Here is a 23,662-nt window from a genome sequence, read left to right on the forward strand (position 1 = left end):
ACCATTATACTTAAGCTTTCAAGGAGCTCCACATTGAAATGCAAGAAACTCAGCCTTAGCTGAAAGAGGGAAATGTTTATGATCCTTTTCCTTTTCCCTTTCCCTCCTTTGCACATTCTTTTTAAGTTGATTTTTTAGTTGTTCCTTGATATGCTTGTTGGCTGCTGGGTATTGTGAATTCAAAATTCATCATGGTGACTCCGATCTGGGTGTCTGTAAATGTAGAGGGAACTTGACTGTGGTGAGATTCATGAGTATTTTCCTTTCCCTGTAGAATCATAGAATCATTTAGGTTGGAAAAGACCTCTAAGGTCATTGAGTCCATCCAGTAACCCACACTGCCAAGTCTACTGTTAAATCATGTCTCTGGCTCCATAATTTAAGTTCACCTGTTGTAAAATAAAAAACAAAGGAAAAAAGTCAAAAACTGTTTTTTTTTTTTTTCCCTTTCTCTGAAGTTGCCAGAACTTCTAAATAGAAATGTTCCTTGGAAAGTGTCAACCTCCAGGAAACTGCTATAGTCATGAACAGAAATTACAGTCTCTGGTAATGGAAGTACTCACATAACCTTATCTTTGCACACAGAAGCAAATTTTAAACTAGCTCTTTCATTTTTTCATGTCCTTTCTTAATAGCTCTCAGTTGATGATAGTAGCTAAAAAAACATGTGAGAGTATAATTTTTCTGAACTCACAGGTTGGTTTAGCATCCTGCTGTCATCCCACTCTTGAGTGGATAAAGGCTCAACACCTGGTGAAGGTTCAGTGGTAGGGAGGGATCTCTGGAGTCACTATCTGGCAGCAGTGACATTCAACAGAAATTATCCAATCTGTCCATTTTGTTCCCACAACTGGAGAAAATTACTGTGATCAAAACAGAAAGAAGAGTTCCCAACCTTTTATTTACTTCACAGGAGTGGGGTTTTCTGTAGCAGTTGGGAAGTTTAGCTCTTACAGGTTTCAGTTTCCATCACAGTGGATTCCTTAGTGTTCTGGACACTGGGAATCAGATGTGCTTTTATTTCCTGATTTATCAATACTTTGTGGCTAATGTATAGAAAATATTTTGAATTTTTCAGAACATTATGGCTCAGCCTAAAAGCTACCTCTTAAATAGCAGAAAGCAGGACTTGATGGATGATGTCTGAATTTTGAAAAAGAGACAGTGTGCATTTTAATGTTATTTTGTCCATTTTCTCTTATGCTTTGGCATTTGTAGGATGGAAAGCATCAAAACCAGCTTGGACAAAGAATAATGGTGTTAATTCTGTAGGATTTGTGAGTAAATTAAAATATTCTGGAACATAGCAACAGCAGATGTTGCTTGGAAACCTGACCCACATGGGACAGAAACACAACCTAAAAGGGGACCAGCACTACTGCAGTTGAAAGTGTTGGCTTAATCCCCGTTAGTGCAACACTGAAAAAAGAAAAAATCGTGCCACTGTTTATTTCTGCTATACATTGTAGGAAATTATAAAGAAAGGCAAAAAATATATATACATCTGCCACTATAACTCATTTATTATGCTCACATATACTATAGAAGAATGATGTGTAAAAGGTAAACATGTTTCATAATAGTTGGAGGGCTAGGAAGGAAGAGATAAAAAAAAAAAATGGTACCTTTTAATTTGTAGATATCTTTTCAATACTTTTTTACTCGAGGCTCTTAAATTCATTTTTCTTACAGCACTTCAGAGACTTTGATTGATTGAAGCATCAGATTTTGATGAGTCCAAAGGCATCATACCTAAGATGACTGTGTTTTCTCTTTTTGCTTGTTACAAATTTCTTCAAACAGAATATTTTGTTTTATTGCATGGCATCTCCATCTGGTCTGATGCTAGAGGAAAGCAGGATTTTTGAATAACCAACACATTTCTGAGTCTCAACTTTTCCTCCTTTCAAATGGTTACTACTGAGGAAAGACAAAGATGACCTGTGTATCACCAACGATGCTGAGTTTCTGTATAGTGAACTTTCCCAGTGAGTGGGCTTTGAGGAGTGAGAACAATTGTTTCAAAGTTCTACAGTATTTACAGCTGTAGAGGCCTTAAGACTTAGAGGATTTGTGCAAACATTTCATTTCTCCAGCGTATGCATTGCAGTAAACATCTAACAAGCATCCACTCTATCTTTCCTATGTTCTCCTTTAGTCCAAATCCTTCAAAACTTAACCTTTACTGATTTATGTTTAATTATGGCACATGTGGATTCTGATGTGTTTTCCAGTTAAATACATTTGTTTACATAGTGTATTCCTACCTTTGTGTGTAGCTGTAATACAAGATTGAATTGATGTGCAACGCAGTAGCATCTTTAATGTTGCTTTATTTTCTTTTTTTTATTTGCTGCAGATGTGATCCATACTGTTGGGCCAATTGCAAGAGGCCATCTCACTGACACTCATAAAGAAAACTTAGCAAGTTGCTATAAGTCCTCTCTGAAACTGGCAAAAGAAAACAACATCAGATCAATCGTAAGTATTGTGAGAGAGCACATTATTGTTTTTTCTCGTTTGGATCTCACTTTCCTTGATGTAGAATAATTATGACTGTAAGCTTCCAGGTACATTTTTTCTCTTCATGTTATAAGAAACCAAAAAAATTAAACATTATTTGGCCAAAAAAAATTGCTAGATGAAAGGGCTAAGCTTATTTTATGAGTTAGGGAAAGTGTGCCTGGTATTAGGAGTACAAGCAGCTGGGTCATTAAGGAAGGAAGGAAGCTGATCCCATGGCTCATTCTTATACTGCATTATTTATTAAAAAAACCCCAAGAAGCCACTCCTCAGGAGGATAACTGCATGCAGTATAGACTCCTAAATAGCTGAGAACTGATTAATTTGTTGCTTATTCTACCTTTTCCTAAAAATAAGAGTATTGGTCAGTCCATTGTTACTGGTTTTAACACCCTTTACCAAAATTGATCATAAAATAGCCTATTATGTGATATTTCATTGCACGATAAAGTTCATTGTACTTGAAATACATAGTACAGTGCTTTCCCTCAAAGTGCCAAATTTTCAAAGGCCACAGAGGAAAGAAGCTTTTCCCTCTCCAACTCCAGAGCTTTAATTCTATAGCTGACACAATTGCAGCTTAAGTCTTAGGTTAGCTCCTTGTAGGTTTGAGAAAGAATTTGGATTCTGAGCCTGACTTCACACCTTTGGGGTCATTTTGGCTGGTTATACGATAACACATATGTTTGGCAACTTAGAATGCAAACATACACACAATCTTAAAAAATGTAAGCTGAACCAATGGTGTTATATAAAGATGCAATATTCAGTAAGAGGAAGCTATTAACACTGAAATATCACAAATGAAAAATAAAGCTTTATGAGGCAGGGGCACGACAGTTTGTAGGGCTTTGAACTGAAGTTAGATGTGCCCTTCAGAGTCAGACCTGATGAATATCACTTATTTTCTTCTTTTTGGTGAGAGCTCTGCTCTTCAACACTTTTTGTGTTCATGACACCCTCTCTCTGCTTCTCAAAATGGTGCCCAGCAATCCCTCTTTTTGCCATTATACAAACCATTGTGGAGTCTGTTTTCTTTGGTGGGTTTGAGTTTTTTATTTTAATTCTAAGCATAAAAATTCTAAGAGCTGAAAACAACTTTGGATTGGTGGGCATATTTTGATCCCCTCTCTGGTGTTGTTGAAACACCAAAGAATGTTCATGTCCTGCTTTGATTCTCATTGGAGCCAGTAAAAGCTTTGTGCAGTTGCTCCTATGTCCATCCTTGTTTCTGCCTGCTCTGGACAATTACAGGTTAGTTTGAATAAAGATCCTAATATGTGGGAAAACAAAAATAGAATGATAATTAGGAAAGGGTGTAAAAAAGAGTATTGAAATAACAAAGGAAAAACCTTATTGGGCATTGGTCAATGCAAGTAATGCTTATATCTGTAGAGAGTCTGTAATTTTTAGATCATTCTAGGTGGTAGCATGGTGTTTAACAGAGAATAATAAAAAGAGATTGTGCTCAAGGAAACCAGCCTGATATCTTGTGAAACTTGGCTTGATATTTTAATGAGAAAGTTAACCACAGGAGAAATCATACACAGGTTATTGTATATGATTATGTAACTCTTAACTCATGGTGAAGAGTTGTTGCCTGTGCACCTGTTTGAGATAAAAAATGTTCAGCACCCAGACTTGCAGAACACAGCTGCACAAACTGAACAGGAGCCAAGAGCCATTCATTCATAGCAGCATTTGGAAGCTTAGAAAGCAATATGGATTTTAAAGGCCACATGACAGATCATGGACTTTTGTGAAAAGCCCTAAGTCCAGTGATTTCAATGATGCCTTGGGAAGTGAAGGCCACTTGAGTGTGTCCTAGTGACAAAACCAAGCCTGGAGAAAAGTAAGATGTATAATTCAGTCAATTAGGGAGCAGTAGTTTACTGTGAGTCTGAAGGAAAGGAATGCAAAGTGTGAGTTTCACAAGATCCAGTACTGTAGGTGTAGAGGGAAGGAAAATAAAGTGGTTTAAAGTATCCACAGATTTCTGAGGCTTGCAGAGACCTGATGGAGCGAGCAAAGGATTCAAACTGACTCAAACAGACAACATTTGAGTGTCATTTGGGTTATGGCAACAGAAATATTTGCAGTATGAAGAAGGAAGAAAAAAACCCTTTTGGTTTACCTGTGTAAAATAAGGAAGAGAAAATTAGCTGTGCTGATGGATAGCCTATTTTGATTGCCTTTTTAACAAGATGATGATGTAAGTATGTGAAAGAGAAAAACACGGATTCTTAACGTAGATAATGAGTAACAGGAGGAAAAGCCATATGTTAATGACACATAGATAAATAGGTATTGGTGCTAGCAAGTTGCAATATGCTAAAAGAGTTAACTAAACCAGAGAACATCAGTGCACTGGCAATTGTAATAACTGAGAAGGAAGCAGAGCAGGAAGACATTAGATTGTAACAACACAGATCTGTTACCTTCAAAACAGAAAGGATAAATCTAGAAATTATTGAAAAAGGAAGAAAAAGCCCCACCACAATTGGAAGTATTTTGAATATGAATTGTGTCAAAGGAGTTAGAATTGCTGGAGGCATTATGAATTGAGTGTGATGATGAATGGCAACATATTGAGTTGGACCAAAGCATGCAGGGTGACTCAGGGTGCACCACTAAATGCAGTTTAATTTAACATCTTAATGATTTTTGAAGAGTACATAAACACCTCATTAATTACATTTACAAATTATACTACAATAGGCAGTGTTGCAAGCACTGGAAAAGGACAGAGATATATGATAACAATTGATCAGAGACTGAATATAACCTCAACAGCATCCACTCCAGTAACAGAAGGGAGTTTCTGCCTGTGTTGCAGTGGAAGAGAAGTCAGAAATGTAGCTGACAGCTACAGTGGAACTCAGCACAGGAAATGATGGAGTAGCATGTGGTGGGGAAAAAGCCTAGTTCACAAATAGTCAAAGTGTGTCAGAAAACCAGCACAATGAGGAAATGGTCTTGAATAATAAGTCTGAAATTAGATGTACTTACAGCAGTTACTTGTTTCACTATTACATATTGTTGATCTGCCTCTGGAGAAGCGGTGGATGCCATAGAGATTATATTTAATTTCAAAGTGAACTGCAAGAACAAGAATATTCCCAAAATAGACCCAAACTCTGTTATACATATGTGTATATAGTTGTTTTACACACTGAGGAAGGGAAACAATTGCCTTGAAATACTGTGTAAATTCTGAGATGCAGCTTTATGGAGGGGAGGACAGAACAATATCATTGTGTGTGTGATAACAGGGCAATTACATGGTGTAGCTGATAGTAATTTAGGTTGCTTTCACATCCAGGGTGTCCAGGCATGGATGAGAGCAACTCTGGCTAACTCCTAAGGGAGCACTGATATCTCATCCAAACATGTTATTATCTTCATATCTAAAAAAAAAAAGAAAAAAAAAAAAAAAGATGGGTACAACAGAAAATGAGATGAGGAAATGTAATGAAATGCCCATCAGAGCGATTGCCAAGGTTCATAATCCACCAGCACCCCAGCTGTGGGTGAGGATCTGCATCGACATTAAGCCAGGAAGAAAAGGCTCAGGAAAAAATTTGATCATCCTCCAGATTGCTCAGAGAAATCACACAGCCCCTGACATTTGTCTTCTGAGCCTGTTTCCTGAAACGTTTTATATTCAAGATGAGGTTCCAAATACCATATCAGCTATTTTGTACAGAGTTAGCCTCTCTCAGGTCATCTACTCCATCTGCCTGCTAGGTTACTGAATTTTGTGTTAGTGTGTGTCCTTGTTATCTTGCATTTCCAAATCCACGTGTTGCTTTTTCCTCAGCACTTGTTTATGTAGCTGTGCTCCCTCTAGGAAACTTGTGCTGCTGTCGGACTATTTGTGTGGTCAGGGTGAACCTTTTTTCTTGGATGAGTCTTATTTATATAATCCTCTGTCTGGTGACAGAGGCTACTTGAGACAGCTTTCTGTTTGTCTCCACTAAAGTTGGTACAACTGAATGGGAGAAAAAATATTTAAGGCAATTCAAAGAGAGTAAATAGCTGGTGTTTTAGCAAAATAATTCTCTTAAATGTTCAGAATAATCTCTTAATAGTAAAAAATTTGTATGTTGATGTTGTGCTCTTTTGCACAGTACTAAGGATTGCTGTAGTGCAGCAATTAAATCTCTGCTGCCTGAAACACTGGAAATACATTACAAATCTTTACTGAAAGAAGATATAGTAAGAAACAGTCTAATAGGTGCTTCTTCCCCCTGTTTTTCTGTACTGGTTTTCTAAGTAAGAGTCTTACAGGCCAATTAAGTGTAAGGTTATCAGGCTGACTAGGGCAGCTGTAATCACTGTTTTCAGATTTTAAATTGGTCCCCTGTTTACACAGTCTTTGAAATTATTTGCTCTCTGTGCCATAAGTTTTTCATGGGACCTCTTATCCTGCTTTTCTTTGCATGCACTTCTTTGAAGCCATTTGATACCCTGGAAGCTTTCTGAACATCAAACACTTCCCTGCCACCTATTTTATTCAGACTTCACTTGTGGTTAAAAAAATTTCAATTAATTGCTGTCAGTCAGATCACAGTTAGACGGGGACTTTATGAACTGCACAGAAAATAAAAAGAGATGGTGTGTGTTGCTGTGGGTGGGATCCAAGCCAAAAGAGCTGTAGTGTGTTTGCAGAGAAGGGAAGCTGGTGCTGGTCCCTCACTCAGAAGGCAGAGCAGGCTTCCTCCACAATGGTTAAGGAAATGGAGTTCTGTTTGGGACTACAACTCTGCTGTTGTTCAGGACTGTGCTCGGAATTGCAGTCTTCAGGAACTCTTCATGTTGGCAGGGGGTGAATTGTAAAGCTTTAACAAGAGGCATTTCTTTAGCCTGCACCCTCTGACCTCCACCTCAAGGGAGAATTAGAGGGGACCAACAGGGGTAGGAGGAAATCCTCTAAGAATGTGGCTTTTTGAGTTCCAGAAGGAGCTCTGCTTATCACCAACGAATGTATTAACAACATTATATGCAAAATACTGATTTTTTTTTTCCTGTTGTTCCCCTAGAGTCAGCTTGAGTTCCCTAGAGTTAGCTTGGTGTGGCATTAAAAAAACACCACACCAAAAAGATCTGTCTCTTTCTGCCTGGGTGCTTGTCTGTGAATGTAGAAAGTTGTTCTGCTCCAGGGAAAACCTCTTAGCTGGACTTTCTCAGAACAACCACACTGCTCCTCCTGTCTGAAGTGCATGAAAAGGCAAAAGGGCATCTAGAAATAGCTCAGCAGTGAGAGGCCCTATTCAAGGGCTGATTTGCTCATCGTCAGGTCGAGTGGAAAAGCCATTGCTTGGTGGTGGGATGGCCAGTGACCTGAAATGATGGGATATTCCTGAGAGAGTAGGTTGTGTCTTTGGGCTCTGAATAAAGTGTGTCCCTCCTGTGCACACAGCTTATGCTGCAGTTTGGGGAGCTTTTTTACAAAAGCATGTTAAATAGGATCAGGACATGCTTTTTGAAATGCATGTTTTGCCTGCATTCCTGGGGTCTTCAGTCACTGTGCACAATGCATGATACTAGCTGTGCATTTGCAGGGGCTTTAAGATGAGAGTATTATTTGAGGCTTCATTAGAGAAATATTTCTTTCATTTATAATTAAGTTAATCTACAGGGAATTAAAACTCTTATCCTTTTTTAGGTGTTTTTTCAAACAAATGTCATGTAATTATATTTTGCCTGTGATTGGCAAAGTTAATATAAATACTATTATAACTTGTTTATACAGAAACGCAATTTAATAATTATTCAGATCAGCATATAAAAATATATCAGGAAAGGGACCTGCCACTTACCTGTTTATAGCACTTAATAAACAAACACTTTTTTTTTCATTTTCTAAAATATTTGTCTCCACCTGTAATTAGCGACTTTTAAAAAAGGTATTCACTAATATTCTTGGTATTTGTATCCACTTTCAAAAGGAAGCTATGCTTCTGCTGGGCTGTACAGTTTAATTGAGCTTCATTTGAGCAGAGACACGTTTAGCCTTTGTGATGCCTGAATCTTCAATTATAACTCGCAGACTGAAATTTTCAATATCTATTTCAAACCCAGTGTGTTTTCAGCTCTTCCTGTCATAAATGATAAAGTTAATGAAAGAGGAATTTTATTTGAATTGCAGGAAGATGCTTAAAAAGTTGCACTGTTGTGTATTGGTCTAACGGTTTGGTGTACACTCTTGCCTTTACCTGTCTTGTTCTTTTGTGCTGTAGAGTTATGCTTTAGGGAAAAGTAAAGTGATTTTTTTTTTGCTATTTCCAACGAAACTTATTTCTTGCTGAGAATGTTGCCATAGCAATGAGTTATAAGTCTGAAATTCCTAAAGGTTGGTTTTATCATCTTGTTTTCTGATATAAATTCATATCCATCAATCAGAAGAGTTGCTTTGGAAGGAAATTTCCACAGTATCATAAATCCACTTAATTTGTTTATTTGAAACACTTGTTTAACTTGTAAGTTATGATATGACTGATGTTATGTTTTCAGACTCCGTTTTCTCTCCAGCTTAGCCTTCCTCTTTTTTTTTTCCTTTTTAGCTTTCTGTTTTAGATATTTTCCAGATAAATATCCTTAAAAATTAATCTACTGCTTTAAGTTTTTCAGTTTGCTTAATCATCATTGTGGCATGAAATGAGGAGGTTGTGATCTTTCCGTATGGTTTCAGAAATTATTATAGTTGGCCATTCTTTTCTTAATCAAAGGTGAATCTGCTGCTTTGTTTTGGATGTGCTCCCAGCCATTTCTTCCAAAATTATCTTGGTAGATTGAATTGCAACCCTTTTTCCTCAATGAGGGTTTCATTAAATGCAGTGTATTCAGTGAGATGAAGTGTAAATTGCTACACCTCAACAGAGACACTCATTCAATTGAGAAAGGCTGAGGAATGATTGAAGCACTGGGCAGAGATTCCTCAGAGAATGAGCTGAAGTTTGTAGTGGATCATGCACTGGAGGTGTGTTGACAACCTTACACTGTTATGGGAAAACCAAGAAAGGAGCAGCTATCGAATGACAATTAAACAGGAAAAATTATCTGTTGTGCTACCATGCCCAGTGGGGGGAAGACAGCATCTCAGCCAGAAATGGTGTTAGAAACACACCAAAAGCAGAGTGAAAAAGAAAGGATTTTAAGTGCAGAGTAGAGAAGACCAAAGATGAGGAGAAGATAAAAAGCCCCTAACACATAAAAAGCTATTTTAGGAAGTGTAAAAGTAAATTGTTGTCTGGGTTAGGGACAGGACAAGAAGAAACAGACTGAAATTACAGGATTGGGCATTTAGATTTAAGATTGTGAGAAATTTCCTAACTGGAAGGTTGGTAAAACATTGGGAAAATTTCTTGGGAAAGTTGTGGCTCCACCAGTATGTGTAGATGAGCCTTCACTAGCGTTAAAATTTTGATTCTGCCTTTGTCTGGTTATATATGGAGTATATATTTCCTAGGAAGAAGTGATTTAGTTTTCTTTGATGCTTGAAATGTATTACAGCGTTTGCTTCCCATGGCTAAGAGTGGCAGAAGCAGCTCAGAGACATAAATGATCAGTTATGAGTATGTTTTATAGCAAGGCACCACACAGGTACCTTGGTTCATCTTCAACCACAAACTGCCTGCATGGTATAAAGAAGTAACTGTGTTGCTTTAATAAACTGCATTACTAGGCAGTCTCATTTCTCCATTTTGTTCTGTGGTGTTACTGTTTTACTGTTCTGTAACATGGTGATTGTGGTGACAAGGGGGAGAAAGGTGAGTTATTTTTTGGGGGCTTTAATGAAACACTGACTGAACACTGAAAAATACCATCCTGAACTGGTGGAGAAAGAAAGGAAATTACTGGGTCAGGAATAAATTCTGCAAGTTTGTGTATGTGATGGGTTTAATGTGTGATAATTTGCCAATTACCCTGTGGGAATTCTGTGCTTAAAAGGGTGAAACTTTCTAGAGAAACACTGGCTGTTGGCTCAATAATTGGAGAACTGTCTCATTAGGGAAGGATAAAGTACAGATCTGTCAGACAGTGGACCACAATGTTCATTACATGAGACAGCTCATAAAAGCCAGGGATTGCTGGAAAGTCTACATCATAAAATGTAGAGGAGGAAAATGTTTGATGTTTCTGTGCAGAGGAAATTGTGCTTCATTGGGATTGAAAGAGAATTAAAAAATAATAAAAGTAGACTAGAGGGATTTTATTTGCATACACATCTCAACTCTGCAGAGTCGAGTATTTAAGAAGTTTGTCATTATTGGAATAGCACATTCTTGTAATGCAAATTCATAGGGAAAGTTAAGCATGTACAAATTCATCTCAAACCCCAGAGAGCTGGTGAGCTGTGGCCATCAGGCTCTGTGCAAAGCCATCGTTGTCCTTTTATTTTGCTTCCTTTGATTGACCCTGTCACCTTATTGGCAGTTTGTAGGCTCTTCAGGAGGGCTTGTATTTCCTCTGTAAGGGCAATCAGTGAAATCCCTGTTAAGACTCATGAGATTCTGAATAACAGCACTAATGTGCAATAGAAGATGGAACAGAGTTGATTTGTTTGGGTTTTTTGTTTTTTTTTTGTCACTGCCTGCTGTGATTCTTTCCATCACCAGAAGTGGAGTCAAATTTTGCTGAAATTAGAAATTGCTTATTCACAGGTTTTTCTCCTGGTGGTATCTTCTGTGATGCCTAAAAGTGTATAAAGGGCTTTCTGGCAGATAATGACTTACCTGAAGGAAATACCAGATTTTTTTTTTCCCCTTGCAATTTGATGTTGAGGAAAAGAATGTGTTGCTGCATTTTGGCACTGCACCGTTCTCCCAAGCTCCTTGCCACTTGGCTTTTCTTCATGTGATCATTTTGAGACATCTCTGTACATTCAATTTGCATTGTTTAAACATCAACTTAAGAGAGAACGAACAATTCACAGAGAATGAACATTAATGTAACAGAGAACAAACAATAGCATGAAGTTTCTGGGTTTTTTTTATATTTAAATCAGTCAATTTTTCAAATAACATATTTTAAAAAGATTGAACATTGTTTTTATATTTAAATAGCTAATATGAAGCAAAGAAATGAGCAACTAAAAGCATAGATTATTCGGTGTATCAGATGGGCATCATAATACTTACCTAAGTTAGAAAAAAATATATCATGATAGTATAATCTCTATTTAGGATCAGAGTAGATATACGGGAAAGCAATTTTGAGGAATAATCAGAAGGGGCATGCTTTTGTGAGCCTTATTTGACAACTCATTAGTTTCCTGAATTGCTAGTAGTTGCTTGGAGCCATTTACATTATGCTGAAATTATATATTAAATCATAGTTACATGTAAAGAAACAGCCGTGTTCAGTAGTCAGTTACAAAATGTATACCCTTATCTAAAGGTGTTCTATATTATTCCTGTGGGATGATGTCATGTTATCTTTTAAGGTCTCTGAAGTATAAAACAACTGTAATTGGAGTAATATAATTTAGGTAATATGATTGGCACTTCAGTTTTTATCCTGGTGAAATATTAATTTATTTCATCTGAAAACTGTTCTCACCAAATATAAAACTACATGCAGTCTGTAGTCATATAAACAGTTCAGCAGCCTGATTTTTCAAAGCTGACTCCCATATCAACTCCTAGTGATGCCTGTCAGGATTTAGAGTTCTGTTCATAGCAGAGCTGCAAACAAACATAACAGAGCCTTTTGCTTTAGTACCAGAAAATATTATATAAAAGATGTGTTACTGTAGTATGACTTCCCGTGGCTTGTCATGGATAGGCATTCCTGCTAGGGGAAAAAATAATTTTAATTGGGACAATTATAAGTAAATGAATTTTTTGTTTGCTCTTATTATGCCTTTCCTAAAAGATGAGCAAAAGCTGTAAGCCAAGAACATACGTTTCTGCAGACTGCAATTAGCTGTAGCACATTTAGTTTACTAGTGGTCTTACTAAAAAATTATTATTTATTCTATTCTCATTGAAATATTACATTGTAAATCTTTTTCTAAGGAGAAAAATCAGTGTATTGCTGGGTTTTATGGGTTTCCATACTTTTCTGAACTTTCTTTGACATGCTGTCTGTATTAAACCTTTATGAATTAAATCTTAGCCACAGAACCATGCACTTCCAGAGAGGTGGAACTCACACAAGACAGTGTTTTTTGTTCATACTGCTTGATGTAGTTTGGACAGAAACCTTGGGTGATGGTCTCAGTGTTGGGGCAGAATTATCCACTGACACACGTCCTCCTTGAATAACAGTCCACGTGTCCATAACCAAAGGGCAGTTTTTTCCCTGCTTGTGTGAAAAAGGAAGACTGAAAGCATGTCAGAACCCACAAGAAAGGTGAGAGAGCACATGCCCAACAAATTTTCATATTCATTGTGTAGCCTGGGCTAGCTCTTACAACTCCAGCGCCACGCCAGGAGTGGGGAACTGCCTTGGTACGGGGATTTACCAGAGGCAGAACCTTTAGAGCCACTTGCTCTATGGTGCCAGATACAAACCACAACAGGGATCAGGCAGAGGAGAAAAGAGCAGGCTCTCCATCCTGAGGTTCCACAAAGAAGAATTTATTCCAAGTTAACGGATCAGAAACAAAGAGCCCCCAGCATTCCTGTGCAAGGGGTTTTGTACAGATCCAAATCAGGGGTGGATACAAACAGTGAAGCAATAGGGAATCCTCAGGGGAGGAGTGAGGGGATCACATCCAGTGTCTGGGGCCAGTTGGGGTAGGAGGGTGGAGAGGATGGGGTACATGGGCCAATGGGGCTCGAGGAGTAGAGGAATTCCAAAGGGATGTTGCAGGTCAGGGATTGGCCCGAGGTTAAAGTGGCGGAGAAGGTTGGGGAATAAGGGGCTGGGTTGCTTTGATAGGCAGGGAAAGAGCTGGAACAAAGAGTGGGGAATGGCATGAGGGATGGCTTTGAGGCAGGGTAAAACCCAGGGACAAACCAACTCAGAGAGAACATGGGGATACATGAATGAACCACTTAGCAAGGAATCAATAAAATAAATTGGAACTGCAACATGTTACCTGTTGGTATTCCTTATTGTGGAATGCATCCCTCCCTTAGTCAAGCAAGGAGAGTCAGGCTTTTTGCAGGGAATTTTTCTGGCATGGTAGTGATGAGATTGATCCTCCTAGTTTGTAAGCAGATGATGTTTCAGTGTCTGTGTTCATTACTTTGGCATGCCCTGGTTTTGTCCGTGCCTGCCTCTGTAAATGTGCTTTTTTGTGTTTTCTCAGGCATGTTGGAACTGAAATGTGCCTGCTCCCCCCTCCTCCCCCAACCATTGTCATGTACCTGAAGTTCATCATCCAAGTGTTTGTGCAATACAGAAAATTTCGTACCTGCCTGCTTCCTGCAGAAGGAGGAAATGCTGCCATTAATGATTCTGGATCACTAAAATGTGTCTGATATTGATCTTAAATCTCCATCTCCTACTCAGTTCTCATTTATGTCTCGAGTCCTCATGTGAGTGTTTTATCCAGCTGGATCGTAGCAGATCAGAATTTTTTTTTAAAGCAAAATACACAATGGTACAAAGCATTTCTCACACTTCTGTTACATGCCAACATTCCTGTTTGTCCATTCCTTAGCTGTTCTTCCATTTTCAAATGCAACAAGACTAAGCTTGGTAACAAGGACAAGCACAAGACAAATAAAAGTCATCAAACGGTTACTTTTACTTTCTGATAAATTCATGTCTTCCTTGCATTCTAACTTCCCTGTTTATATACTGTGGTGCCATATTTTCTGTCTATAACAGAGAAACATGTTGTTCTAAACATGGTATTATTACTTACTGCAATCTTGAATCGTTATGTTGTTGTCTGTAGCTTTGTTTCTTTCTTCTTCCCACTCAGTTTATGTACATCCCTTTTTTGATCCCTCAAAGTATGCTTCATTGTGTTCAAATTCCATAGGTTATTTATTTATGTATCAATTTTTCTAATCTTTTCTCCTCATCCTTTGTTCTTTATTCTCATGTGTCTTCATTATTTCAACACTTTTGGATAATCTGTCAATTTTTTAAGGGTCTGTGACTATCAAAGCCACTGAGCTGCATTAAATAGAAGCAAAGTTGTATCCAGGCCCACCTAAAGCAGCAGATGTAGAGATTGTAATTTGGTTATCTCTTCTCCATTGCCCTGGCAGAATGTGACATATAAGTTAAATTTTTGCTGCAGTATTAATATCTGAGTGCTCACAGTTCACCAATTCAGTTTGTTTTCTCAGGAAAGCAAGCAAACCCATAGCACCATATCCGGGTATTTTCACAATAAAATAGAGGAACTAAAAGACTTTGTATTCTTAAAAGAAAAATACAGTTTAACTAGACCACCAACCATTTGGTGCTCCAAGAGCCACATTGCTAGAAAACCGTGAGGTGGCAATGCTGCCTGACACTGGTTCAGTTGAATAATCTGCCATCCCAGATGATGTATATTCATCATATTTCACCCCCAGAAGCTAATGATGTTAATGATGGCTAATTCTGCTTAGGCCTGATGGTAGCAGTGCCTACAGCTTGTAATCAGGCGTTAGAAACATCCCACTTGATAAATTCATGGATGCTGAGCCAAATCACCTACTTCACTGTTCGCTTTAATTAAAATTGCTCGTGATCGATGGTTTTAAAAGCAGGAGCTGCTGATGTTGTTAATCACCATTTATTGTGGATCATTTCAGTGGTACATCTGTTTCCCTCCTTTATAGTTGGGGAGGGAGATATTTTGCTGTTGTCATGTATTTGGCCTTAGTCAAATTTATTTTTTGGATAGCCTAATCCAGTGTTACCACCATTATCCAAAGAGTTTCTGCAGGAACCAGAGCTGATGGAAATGCCTTATCCTATTCTAACTAAATACTCACAAATCTTGACCATGAAGAGCTCCATTATAGTCACACCATCTGTAGTTTCTGAGCTGGGTGGCTTGGATGAGTTAGTACAATTTATCATCATGCCTTTCTTTTGCAGTGCAGATGTACTTTGAATAAATTAAATAATTTTTCTTTATTATCTTCTTGTTAAGAAAACCAGCCCTTGCGTTTTCCCCAAGTGAAGGGCTTCTCTGAATAAATATGCAAAGTATCATTTCACAAAACGACTTTCTCCCAAATCCCTTTGTACTTAGTCCCAGCAGAGAAGGGAGGCTGAGATGTTTCATAAAACAAATGCATGCACCTTGAAAGCCTTTATGAGGTAGTTTGGGGAAAAAAAAATGGAAAGCTACAAAAGAGCCAGGGAGAATCTGGTTAAATGACAGGCTCCAAAAAATGCTTTGGAGTAGAAAATGTAAAGTTAAATTCTCACTAGTACCTAAATTACAGTCTGGACTTAATAAAAGCATTTTCAGCCAAATAAAATGTTATGTAGTTTGGACTGAATTGTGAAAGGTTTTGTTAGTTAAAGATAACAATTCCCTTGTAATTTTGGCTTCTGAGCAGTACCTATTTCAGCAGTTAAGTCTAAGCAGGAGAATAGCAAATAGGCAGGAATATTCAGGCGTTAATGCAGCATGAGAATAAGTCAGGAAGCGCTTGAAAAATCCTACCCAAGGCAAACTTGCAAATTGGATGAACACTTGTGGAGAGGCTAATGAGAAGCAGATGCTTGGCCCTTTGGAGTTCCAGCAGGACTGGGGGCAGGTGTTAGGAAGTTTGGCTGTTTGAGCTCAAAGTCTTCCTAAAAGCATATAGATATCAATATCAGTACAGATAGATATATCAGGCATATAACCTTTCCAGTTCTTGTGGGGTAACGAATGTACAAGTCATGTTGTTTAATTAAACTATTCCTAGAGAGAGACAGAGAGAGAGAGAGAGACTTTGTTCTTCCCTGGTTGTGCATCCACTTTTTACCTTGGTGCGTGCAGTGAGCGTGGCAGCGCCAGTGTCAACAGGAAAGTTTTTACTGACATGATTGCATGTTTTATCTATATATCTTCTGGTATGCAAAAGAGCTTGGCTTCCATTAGAGAAATGGCAGCTAACCAAAGTTAAGTTCTCTTTAAAGATTTGGTAAGAATTGGTAATCAGCAGTGGCACTGGTAATAGTTCAAAGATTTCTCATTCAATAGGAAGAACTGGCTCATATTAATAAAAATCTTTAACTGTTATGAATGTATGTGGAGGCTTTTGCCGTATAAAAGTCTCAGGAAACTTTCTATGCCTCTATACTCCAAGTTTTTGGTTTTTTTTCTTTTTCTTTCTTTGAAAATGGCTCAGTAGATCCTTTTTGTTGTTGTTGTAAATTCTGTAGGTTCTGTAGGGCATCAAGTGAAGCACCACTAATGACCGAAGTTCATGTCAAATGATTGCTCACTTAGTATAAAATAATGTTTTATGTAAAATTTCGGGAGGCATGGAATCTGTAAATAAAGGCTATGTGTAGAAGGATCACTTCCCTGTTTTCCCCTGAAGTTGTTTTAGTATATTAAACTCCTCCAGAATAGATTGTGGTGTTTTAGACTGAAGAATAAATAAATCAAAACCCTTGATGCACTAGGCTCTCTTAATAGTGAGCAATAAGTTTGCAGCTACATGACTGTTCTCATCTGAGTTATTATCTGGAGAAAAAAAATCTTTGAAGGGTTCTTGAACACAATGGTATTAATTGTGCGTGCACATTGGGAAATGTTTGGTTTTAAGGAAAAACCCAACCAACCCACCAAAACCAAACCAACACCCTCTCCCCACTTGCAAAAGAAATGAAAATGTTTGTATTTAAATTGAATGATCATAAGTGCTTTCTCCCAGCCACTGAGGATGAAAAGTTTGGACTCAGCTGAAGCTACTGGTGTCAAACTCCTATGTTATGCACCTGAAACAAATCTCATCAATTCTCAGCACCCAAAATGTTTTCAGCTGGCTTAACAGCTGCTATCAAGATGTAATAACCAAATCTCAGGCAAAGGGAAGTCTCTGTAACATATTCTGGTGAATTACTTATTACCATGGTGATGGCAGAAAACAGCACCAACAAAATGATCAAAGTGGGCTAATATCTTGAGCAGAACAGTGCCAAAAATTTATGTTTTTGCAAAAAGGCTCACACAATTTCATATAGATTTTCATTTTATTATGACCTTAATCATTGTATACTTGGGGTTTCACTTCAGAAGTGCCTCAGGCTTTTGCTCCAAGCGGTTTGAATATGCTTATCACAGATTATGGTCCCTGCTTTCCAACCATTTCAATGGAATAAAAAATTATTAAAGGCTTATCGAAAGGCATAATTTAAAAGACCAAAATGCTGGTATACTTTGAAAGCTAATAGGTGACATTTGTCATGAAGAGTAGTAAAGGACAAAGCCCCAGCAGTGGACTGGTGGCCAATATTTGGACATCTGCTGGGAGCTAAGTGCAGGAGTAAACCTGCCTCCCGGGACATGCCCTGGCTGCAGCAAGGTGATTCATATGGGCAGGTTTTGGATTCATAAACTGTAGCCAATTCATGAATCCAAACTGTGCATGGAGAGCCAAGGCTGATCTTATGTTTGATTTTTTTTCCTTGCCTTGGTTTTAATGTTTTTTTCTATTGAGTTAAGGTGAAAGCTTGTGTTTAGTGACAGGCTTGAGTGTGAGAGCTTCTTGCAGGAAGGATTGTGTTCCTTTTGGATTGACTGAGAGAGGGTTAAAAACCTTGGCACACTTTGAACTTGGAGACATTCTTGTAGTAATATCCAGCATGGAAAAAGACATAGTTAAGTGATTAGGAAATTAAATCTAGAGGGCAAATAATTATTATAGGATCACTGACATAAAGAGTGAAAAATACAATTTTAAAAATTATCTGCTTGCAGAACATAGTTCAAGGTGCAGTACCTCAGAACTGGAATGAGGCAGAATAGATAGCAAGTGTTGGATTTTTATTATTTTTGTTTTTAAAATGAATTCTGGGTCAAGAGAAAACAAAATCTCAGGTGTTTTGGGAGGTGACTTAAAGATTGCATCCTCTGTAAAAAATGGCAGGATGAGAGTGTAGTGAAAAAAGAATTGAAATGGAGGCTTTCTGAAAGGGAAGGAAGAAAAGACAATGAGGTATTTACCAAGTAAATATTTTCATGGTACAACCTGGAAGTTTGGTTTTTCTCCTTATACATACATAAATATTTACATGGCAAATGAAGTTTACTTCTCTCTGCATGGTGCAGCTGTTGTGAAACAGGTATCTCTGAATCCTAATGACTCACTTTCCACCTGTAACTTAACTGAAGGAGTGTGGAAGCATGTAAAAATACTAAGGATTGTCAATGGAAATCATAACTTGACTCGTTAATGCAGCCTTCATAGCAGCAGGAAGATGACTGTAACTTTTCCCTGGTACATATGGAGTCAGTAATTAGCCAGTGACATTGTCAGCATTGCACTGGTATTTTTATAGTACCTATGGATGAGCTGTTCTTAGGTGACTTGTCACTCTGTTAGAGAAACTTGCGGTCTAGTCCACATGGAAATTTGAAATACAGCAGATGGGAGGGGATCTGAGCCTTTTCTGAAGCAGATTAATAAGAAAAGCCTGGGGTAAAGGGCTGGCACATCCCAAACACCAGCTACTGAGCAGAGGAGCTGGCTCTTTGAGTAAGAGTGATTCACCTCAGCTCTTGGTGCTGCTCGTGGTGCTGTGTTCACATCCCCAGCCTCTGCAGGCACAGGGATGTGCAGCCTGGCACAACAATCTCCTTCTTTAACCTGGGCTTCAGGCTGCCAGAGTGCTGGCTGCTATTTCACGTGGGCAAAATAGTTCATACTTCTAATTCTCCTGCTTCCTCTTTACTTTTAGTTGACACAGGAGGCTGAAGGAGAGGTTAAAAATACATTAGAAGTGTGTTATTATTAGACACTTTACTGTATCTTATGTATTTTCCCAACAGATGCAAATTTCTACATTGTTGTTTTTGTTTTTTTTTTCATTACATAGACAGTGTTTAAAATAAGAATTGTTTTAGAAAGTCTTTTTATAATACTACGGAAGTTTGTAATTTGAGCACCATAGCTTAGCCTGAACTATTTTTAATTAGCAATGCTTTGTTTTTTCTACATTGTTACCCAGATAAACAGAACAAATGGAGAAAGGCTAATTGATTTACCTTGCTCAATTTATGGTAATGCTTTTGCTAACATTTGACATCATTTTATTAAACGTGATAGAGAAGGGAGAGTTGTGGAATGTTTTGTTCTTCCTGGTGTGTTATTTTTGGTAAGTGTCTGGGGTGCATTTAGATAAACTACAGTGCTAAGTCTAAGCAAGAAAGACCTAAATGTCCACTGAATTACTCCTATTTGCATTGAGAAATTAACTGTAATTAGCATTCAAGTTTTAATGATACTGTATTTGTGAAGCAGATAAGGCCTCTGGGAGTGTGATCACAAGAAACTTCCATTGTTTACTATATGCAAATCAGACCACTTAGCTTTAATTAGAGGTTGAAACCTGGAGCAATTATCAGCAGTCGCTTTAGTATTAATGAGTTTGACAAAGCTGTCCATCACAGTTTTTTACAAGATTGAGAATTAGGATATTTAATCCCAGTTGGTTCACTGTTCAAATAATGTGCAGTCTACATCAAGCAAAACCATTTCATTTTCTATGCCATCCATTTCATTGGCTCCAGTCACTGCAAAGACTGAAATCCTTGCAAATTTGTGTAGCTGCTATTTTCTGCAGGATGGTTTTAGAATATATGAGACAATTTCCTTTAAGGCTTATATTGCCAATATTTTTTTTTTTAGAGACTAGTTGTTCTAAGAGCAGTTGTGCAGTTGCAATACAGAATTTAGTTGTTTGACATCTGAATATTAGAGCTTACAATAACTATTGACTGATGAATTTCCTCACAAAATTAGCTGATGTCTCCTCATGTGTAATGGTGATGGATATTTCCCTTCACATTCTGATTTTAGTAGAGGATAACAAAAGAGTTATAAGGGAAAGAGAAAAAGCTTACAATGCCTAGCCCCTGAAATGGTTTTTATTTCTCTCTCAATGGAAGCACTAACCATTAGAGTCTTCTGTTCCTACTCTTCAATATTTTTTGCTTTCTAAAAGCAGTTTTTGTGCTAAAGAAGTAAAAAGTTTCCAGAGAAGATCTATATAGTGGGAGGGTGGGGGGTGGTTTAGAATTTGCCACTTGAATGTTAGTGCTTTTAAATACATGGTTGAAAGTTTTCTATTTTCGGACTAATTCTTTCTGAAGCACTTCTCTCTTCCAGAAGCCTTTAAGTAATTCTAATAGGTACTTTATATAGGGGGATATGTATGTATATATATACATACATACATATACAAATATGTATATATACACACATGTAATAAAGTCTTCATTTTTTTAATTGTCATTTCACAGAGAACAAAACCTAATTGTGAGCTTTCTTATGCTGTCACAGGTGAGGCTGAAATGAACCCACCCATGGATTTTTTTACCATTTCTCAGGTTTCTTAGGATGCAAAGCGCTTTACTGTATTGAATAATAACACAATGCTTTCTTAACTGCTGACCATTTGGGTATGAAATGTGGTTTTAGTCCTTTTGTTTTTAAATAGTGGAGATTATGTTTTCAACAGAGATGGCAGACCACGAGCATTTATAGAGAATTTATGAGGTTCCACTGAATGCCCCCAACTTTGAAGGTACAAAGCGGGGGCGAGCTGTGGAAATGGCTTATGGCATGTGGGAAGCATTTTTTGGGGGTCCTGCTCTGCCACCAGGAAAGCTCAACAGAGGAGGAGGACACGGGAGAGGAGGCAGTGGAAGATGAGGAGGCAGCAGTGGCCATTCAAACAAGCCTCAGCTTGGTGGAAGTAGGAAATGTTCAAGCAAAATTTGGGACGATGGAGATGATTTTTGTCTCTTTGAGAAACCAAGGCTAGAATCCAGGTATTTTTGTTGGTTTGGGGGGAATTGGCACAGAGGTGCTGGGATACATAGGGGTGGTTTGGGATACTTTGGGCCATTTGAGATACTTTTTGGATGTTGACATACATAGACATTTGGGGCTGGTTTTTGGACATGTTTGAATACAGGGAAGAGTGAATGGGTGATGAAAGTGTTTCAGTATGAAGCAGTTTTTCTGTGTCTGTTTTGATTAATGTTTTATGGATTTGATACCTAGGAAAGTGTTGTATTTTTTAAAGATTATAACCTCTGATTTTCTTCTTTGGTCATAAAGTAATTTCAGGATGCTTTTGGTCAGAACACATTAATAAACACAGGATATAAATATTTGTGTATTACAAAACAGAAGAATGGAAAATCAGCAGTTTAAAATTATTTTAGTATCCTGTGTGTGTTCTGACCCATCTTGCTTAGAAATATACAGTTGTTTTGTAGTCTAAGAACAGCTTTACCTAGCAAAGTGTTCAGCAAATCATTTTGGATTCAACACAGGATACAATACATATATGCACATGTGTGTGCAGATAAAGACACACAAATCCTGGTCACATAAGAGTGAATCCACATGAATAACCCTTAGGTGATGGATTTCTCTTATTTGGATTTTCCTCCAAATTTTCCTGTTTTGAACTACAAGTTTGAGCCCTCGCTGTAGGGTGGGTTTTCTTCCTTCTGATGGGGGTTCCAGTTGCCTCCTGTCCCATGCCACTCCAGAGCAGCTGCCACTCAAAAGACAAAACCTGGTTATGTTCTTAGAGTTGGAAGGCTCATTTCTAAAAAGAAAGCCTTGTTTTCAGGGGGAAGGACAACTGTAGAAAGTTTTAAAAGGTTAAATAACGGTGCGTGTTCTAGATCAGTATCTTTGGCAGCTGAATGCTCTGGGGAAAGCAGTACTGAGTCTCATTTGTTTGTAATTCTGAGTGAGCCAGAACAAGATGGAAAAGAATTATGAATCAGATGTGAATTCTGGTACCAATTTTATTCCTTCAGGAAAATACAACTTCAAAGCTATGTGTTTTTTTTGGTGAAGCCACACTTCTGAATATATCCTAGGTGAATAGAATTGAGGTTAAGGGACTAATGCTTTATCTCATAAGCAATCAATTGGGTTGTTTTGCAGCCATGGGAAATGTAATATATAGCAATTTTCTTATCTATTTTGTCTTTGGGAAAAGGCTAATTAGGGACCATCAAATAAGTGATCCAGCTGGCTGATCAGAAGCCATTAATTACTAACTCCCAAATCACCACTCTTCCACTTGTGACCTGTGAGTTACTGCTCTGATTGTCCATATTGGGCCAACTTTGATATAATCATATTTAACAGTAATCTCTATTTCATGACAGGTAATTTGATTTAAGCAAGAGAACAAACAGGCCACTAAAGGATAAAAGACAGCACATGAGTTACTTACCTTAGTGAAGCTTGTTCTGTGCTAGTTTATTATTAAGTAGTGAAAATGGGATTCATTTTGCCTCTTTATCCTCTGCTATGAGAGGTAATTAAAAATTGCTGCATATATAATTTCCTTATTGATACTTTCCCTACTATTAACTTTATAATAATACCATATTCAATCTTTAATACCTAAGTAACTTAAAGCATTAATTCCTCAGAAGTTTATTTTCTCTGTCTTTTCTCAGCAAGGAAACTGTGATTTAATCTTGCCCTAATTCACTCTGAAGGTTAAATGTGGTTTCAAGAAAAGGAGAAATTGGTGGTGGGATTGTTTTTAAATGCTCCAAGACTTTTTAAGTATTTTTGGTATACTGAAAATTTGCCATTATTATATAGTAGTATATATTAAGCATTTGTCATCTTTTTTTTTTTTTTTCTGGCTCCTTTTAGTTATTATAGTCATAAATATAAAAGACTCATAAATTACCAGTGAATCAAAACCACATTTAGCTATAGTTACTAATTCAGTCAGGCAATGCTTCTGGTTTTATTTAGAGCTCTTCATGTCCTTTTACTTTTTTATATTTATAGCCATTTACCCACAACAGCTTTTTTTTATTTTTTTGCCAATAGGTGACACACTCACCATTTCTTAAATCCTTCCAGTGGCAGAACCTTTGGTTGGTGTGATTTCATTTTCACATGTTACCCCCTTTGTTTAAAGTTTCTTTGAAGTCTTCATGGCAAAAACCTGGAGGGGGACAATTTGGGTATTTCTATTGCATTTATTTTATTTTATTTGAAAATTTGAAGTAAACTAG

General features: G+C 37.6%; 1 protein-coding gene across 7 annotated transcripts in view; it reads left to right on the forward strand.

Moving 5' to 3' along the window:
- The window catches only part of MACROD2 (mono-ADP ribosylhydrolase 2), an 845,784-nt gene that overhangs the window by 491,492 nt on the left and 330,630 nt on the right, over nucleotides 1-23,662 (forward strand). For all 7 annotated transcript variants that reach the window (XM_085577219.1, XM_077781852.2, XM_021527839.4 and 4 more), the window contains one exon: nucleotides 2,360-2,481. In XM_085577219.1, coding sequence (XP_085433345.1) covers nucleotides 2,360-2,481 — 122 coding nt within the window. The remainder of the gene's footprint in view (nucleotides 1-2,359; nucleotides 2,482-23,662) is intronic.

The sequence above is a fragment of the Lonchura striata genome, chromosome 3 (assembly GCF_050655825.1).
Source record: "Lonchura striata isolate lonStrDom1 chromosome 3, ASM5065582v1, whole genome shotgun sequence".
In the NCBI taxonomy this organism is placed as follows: domain Eukaryota; kingdom Metazoa; phylum Chordata; class Aves; order Passeriformes; family Estrildidae; genus Lonchura; species Lonchura striata.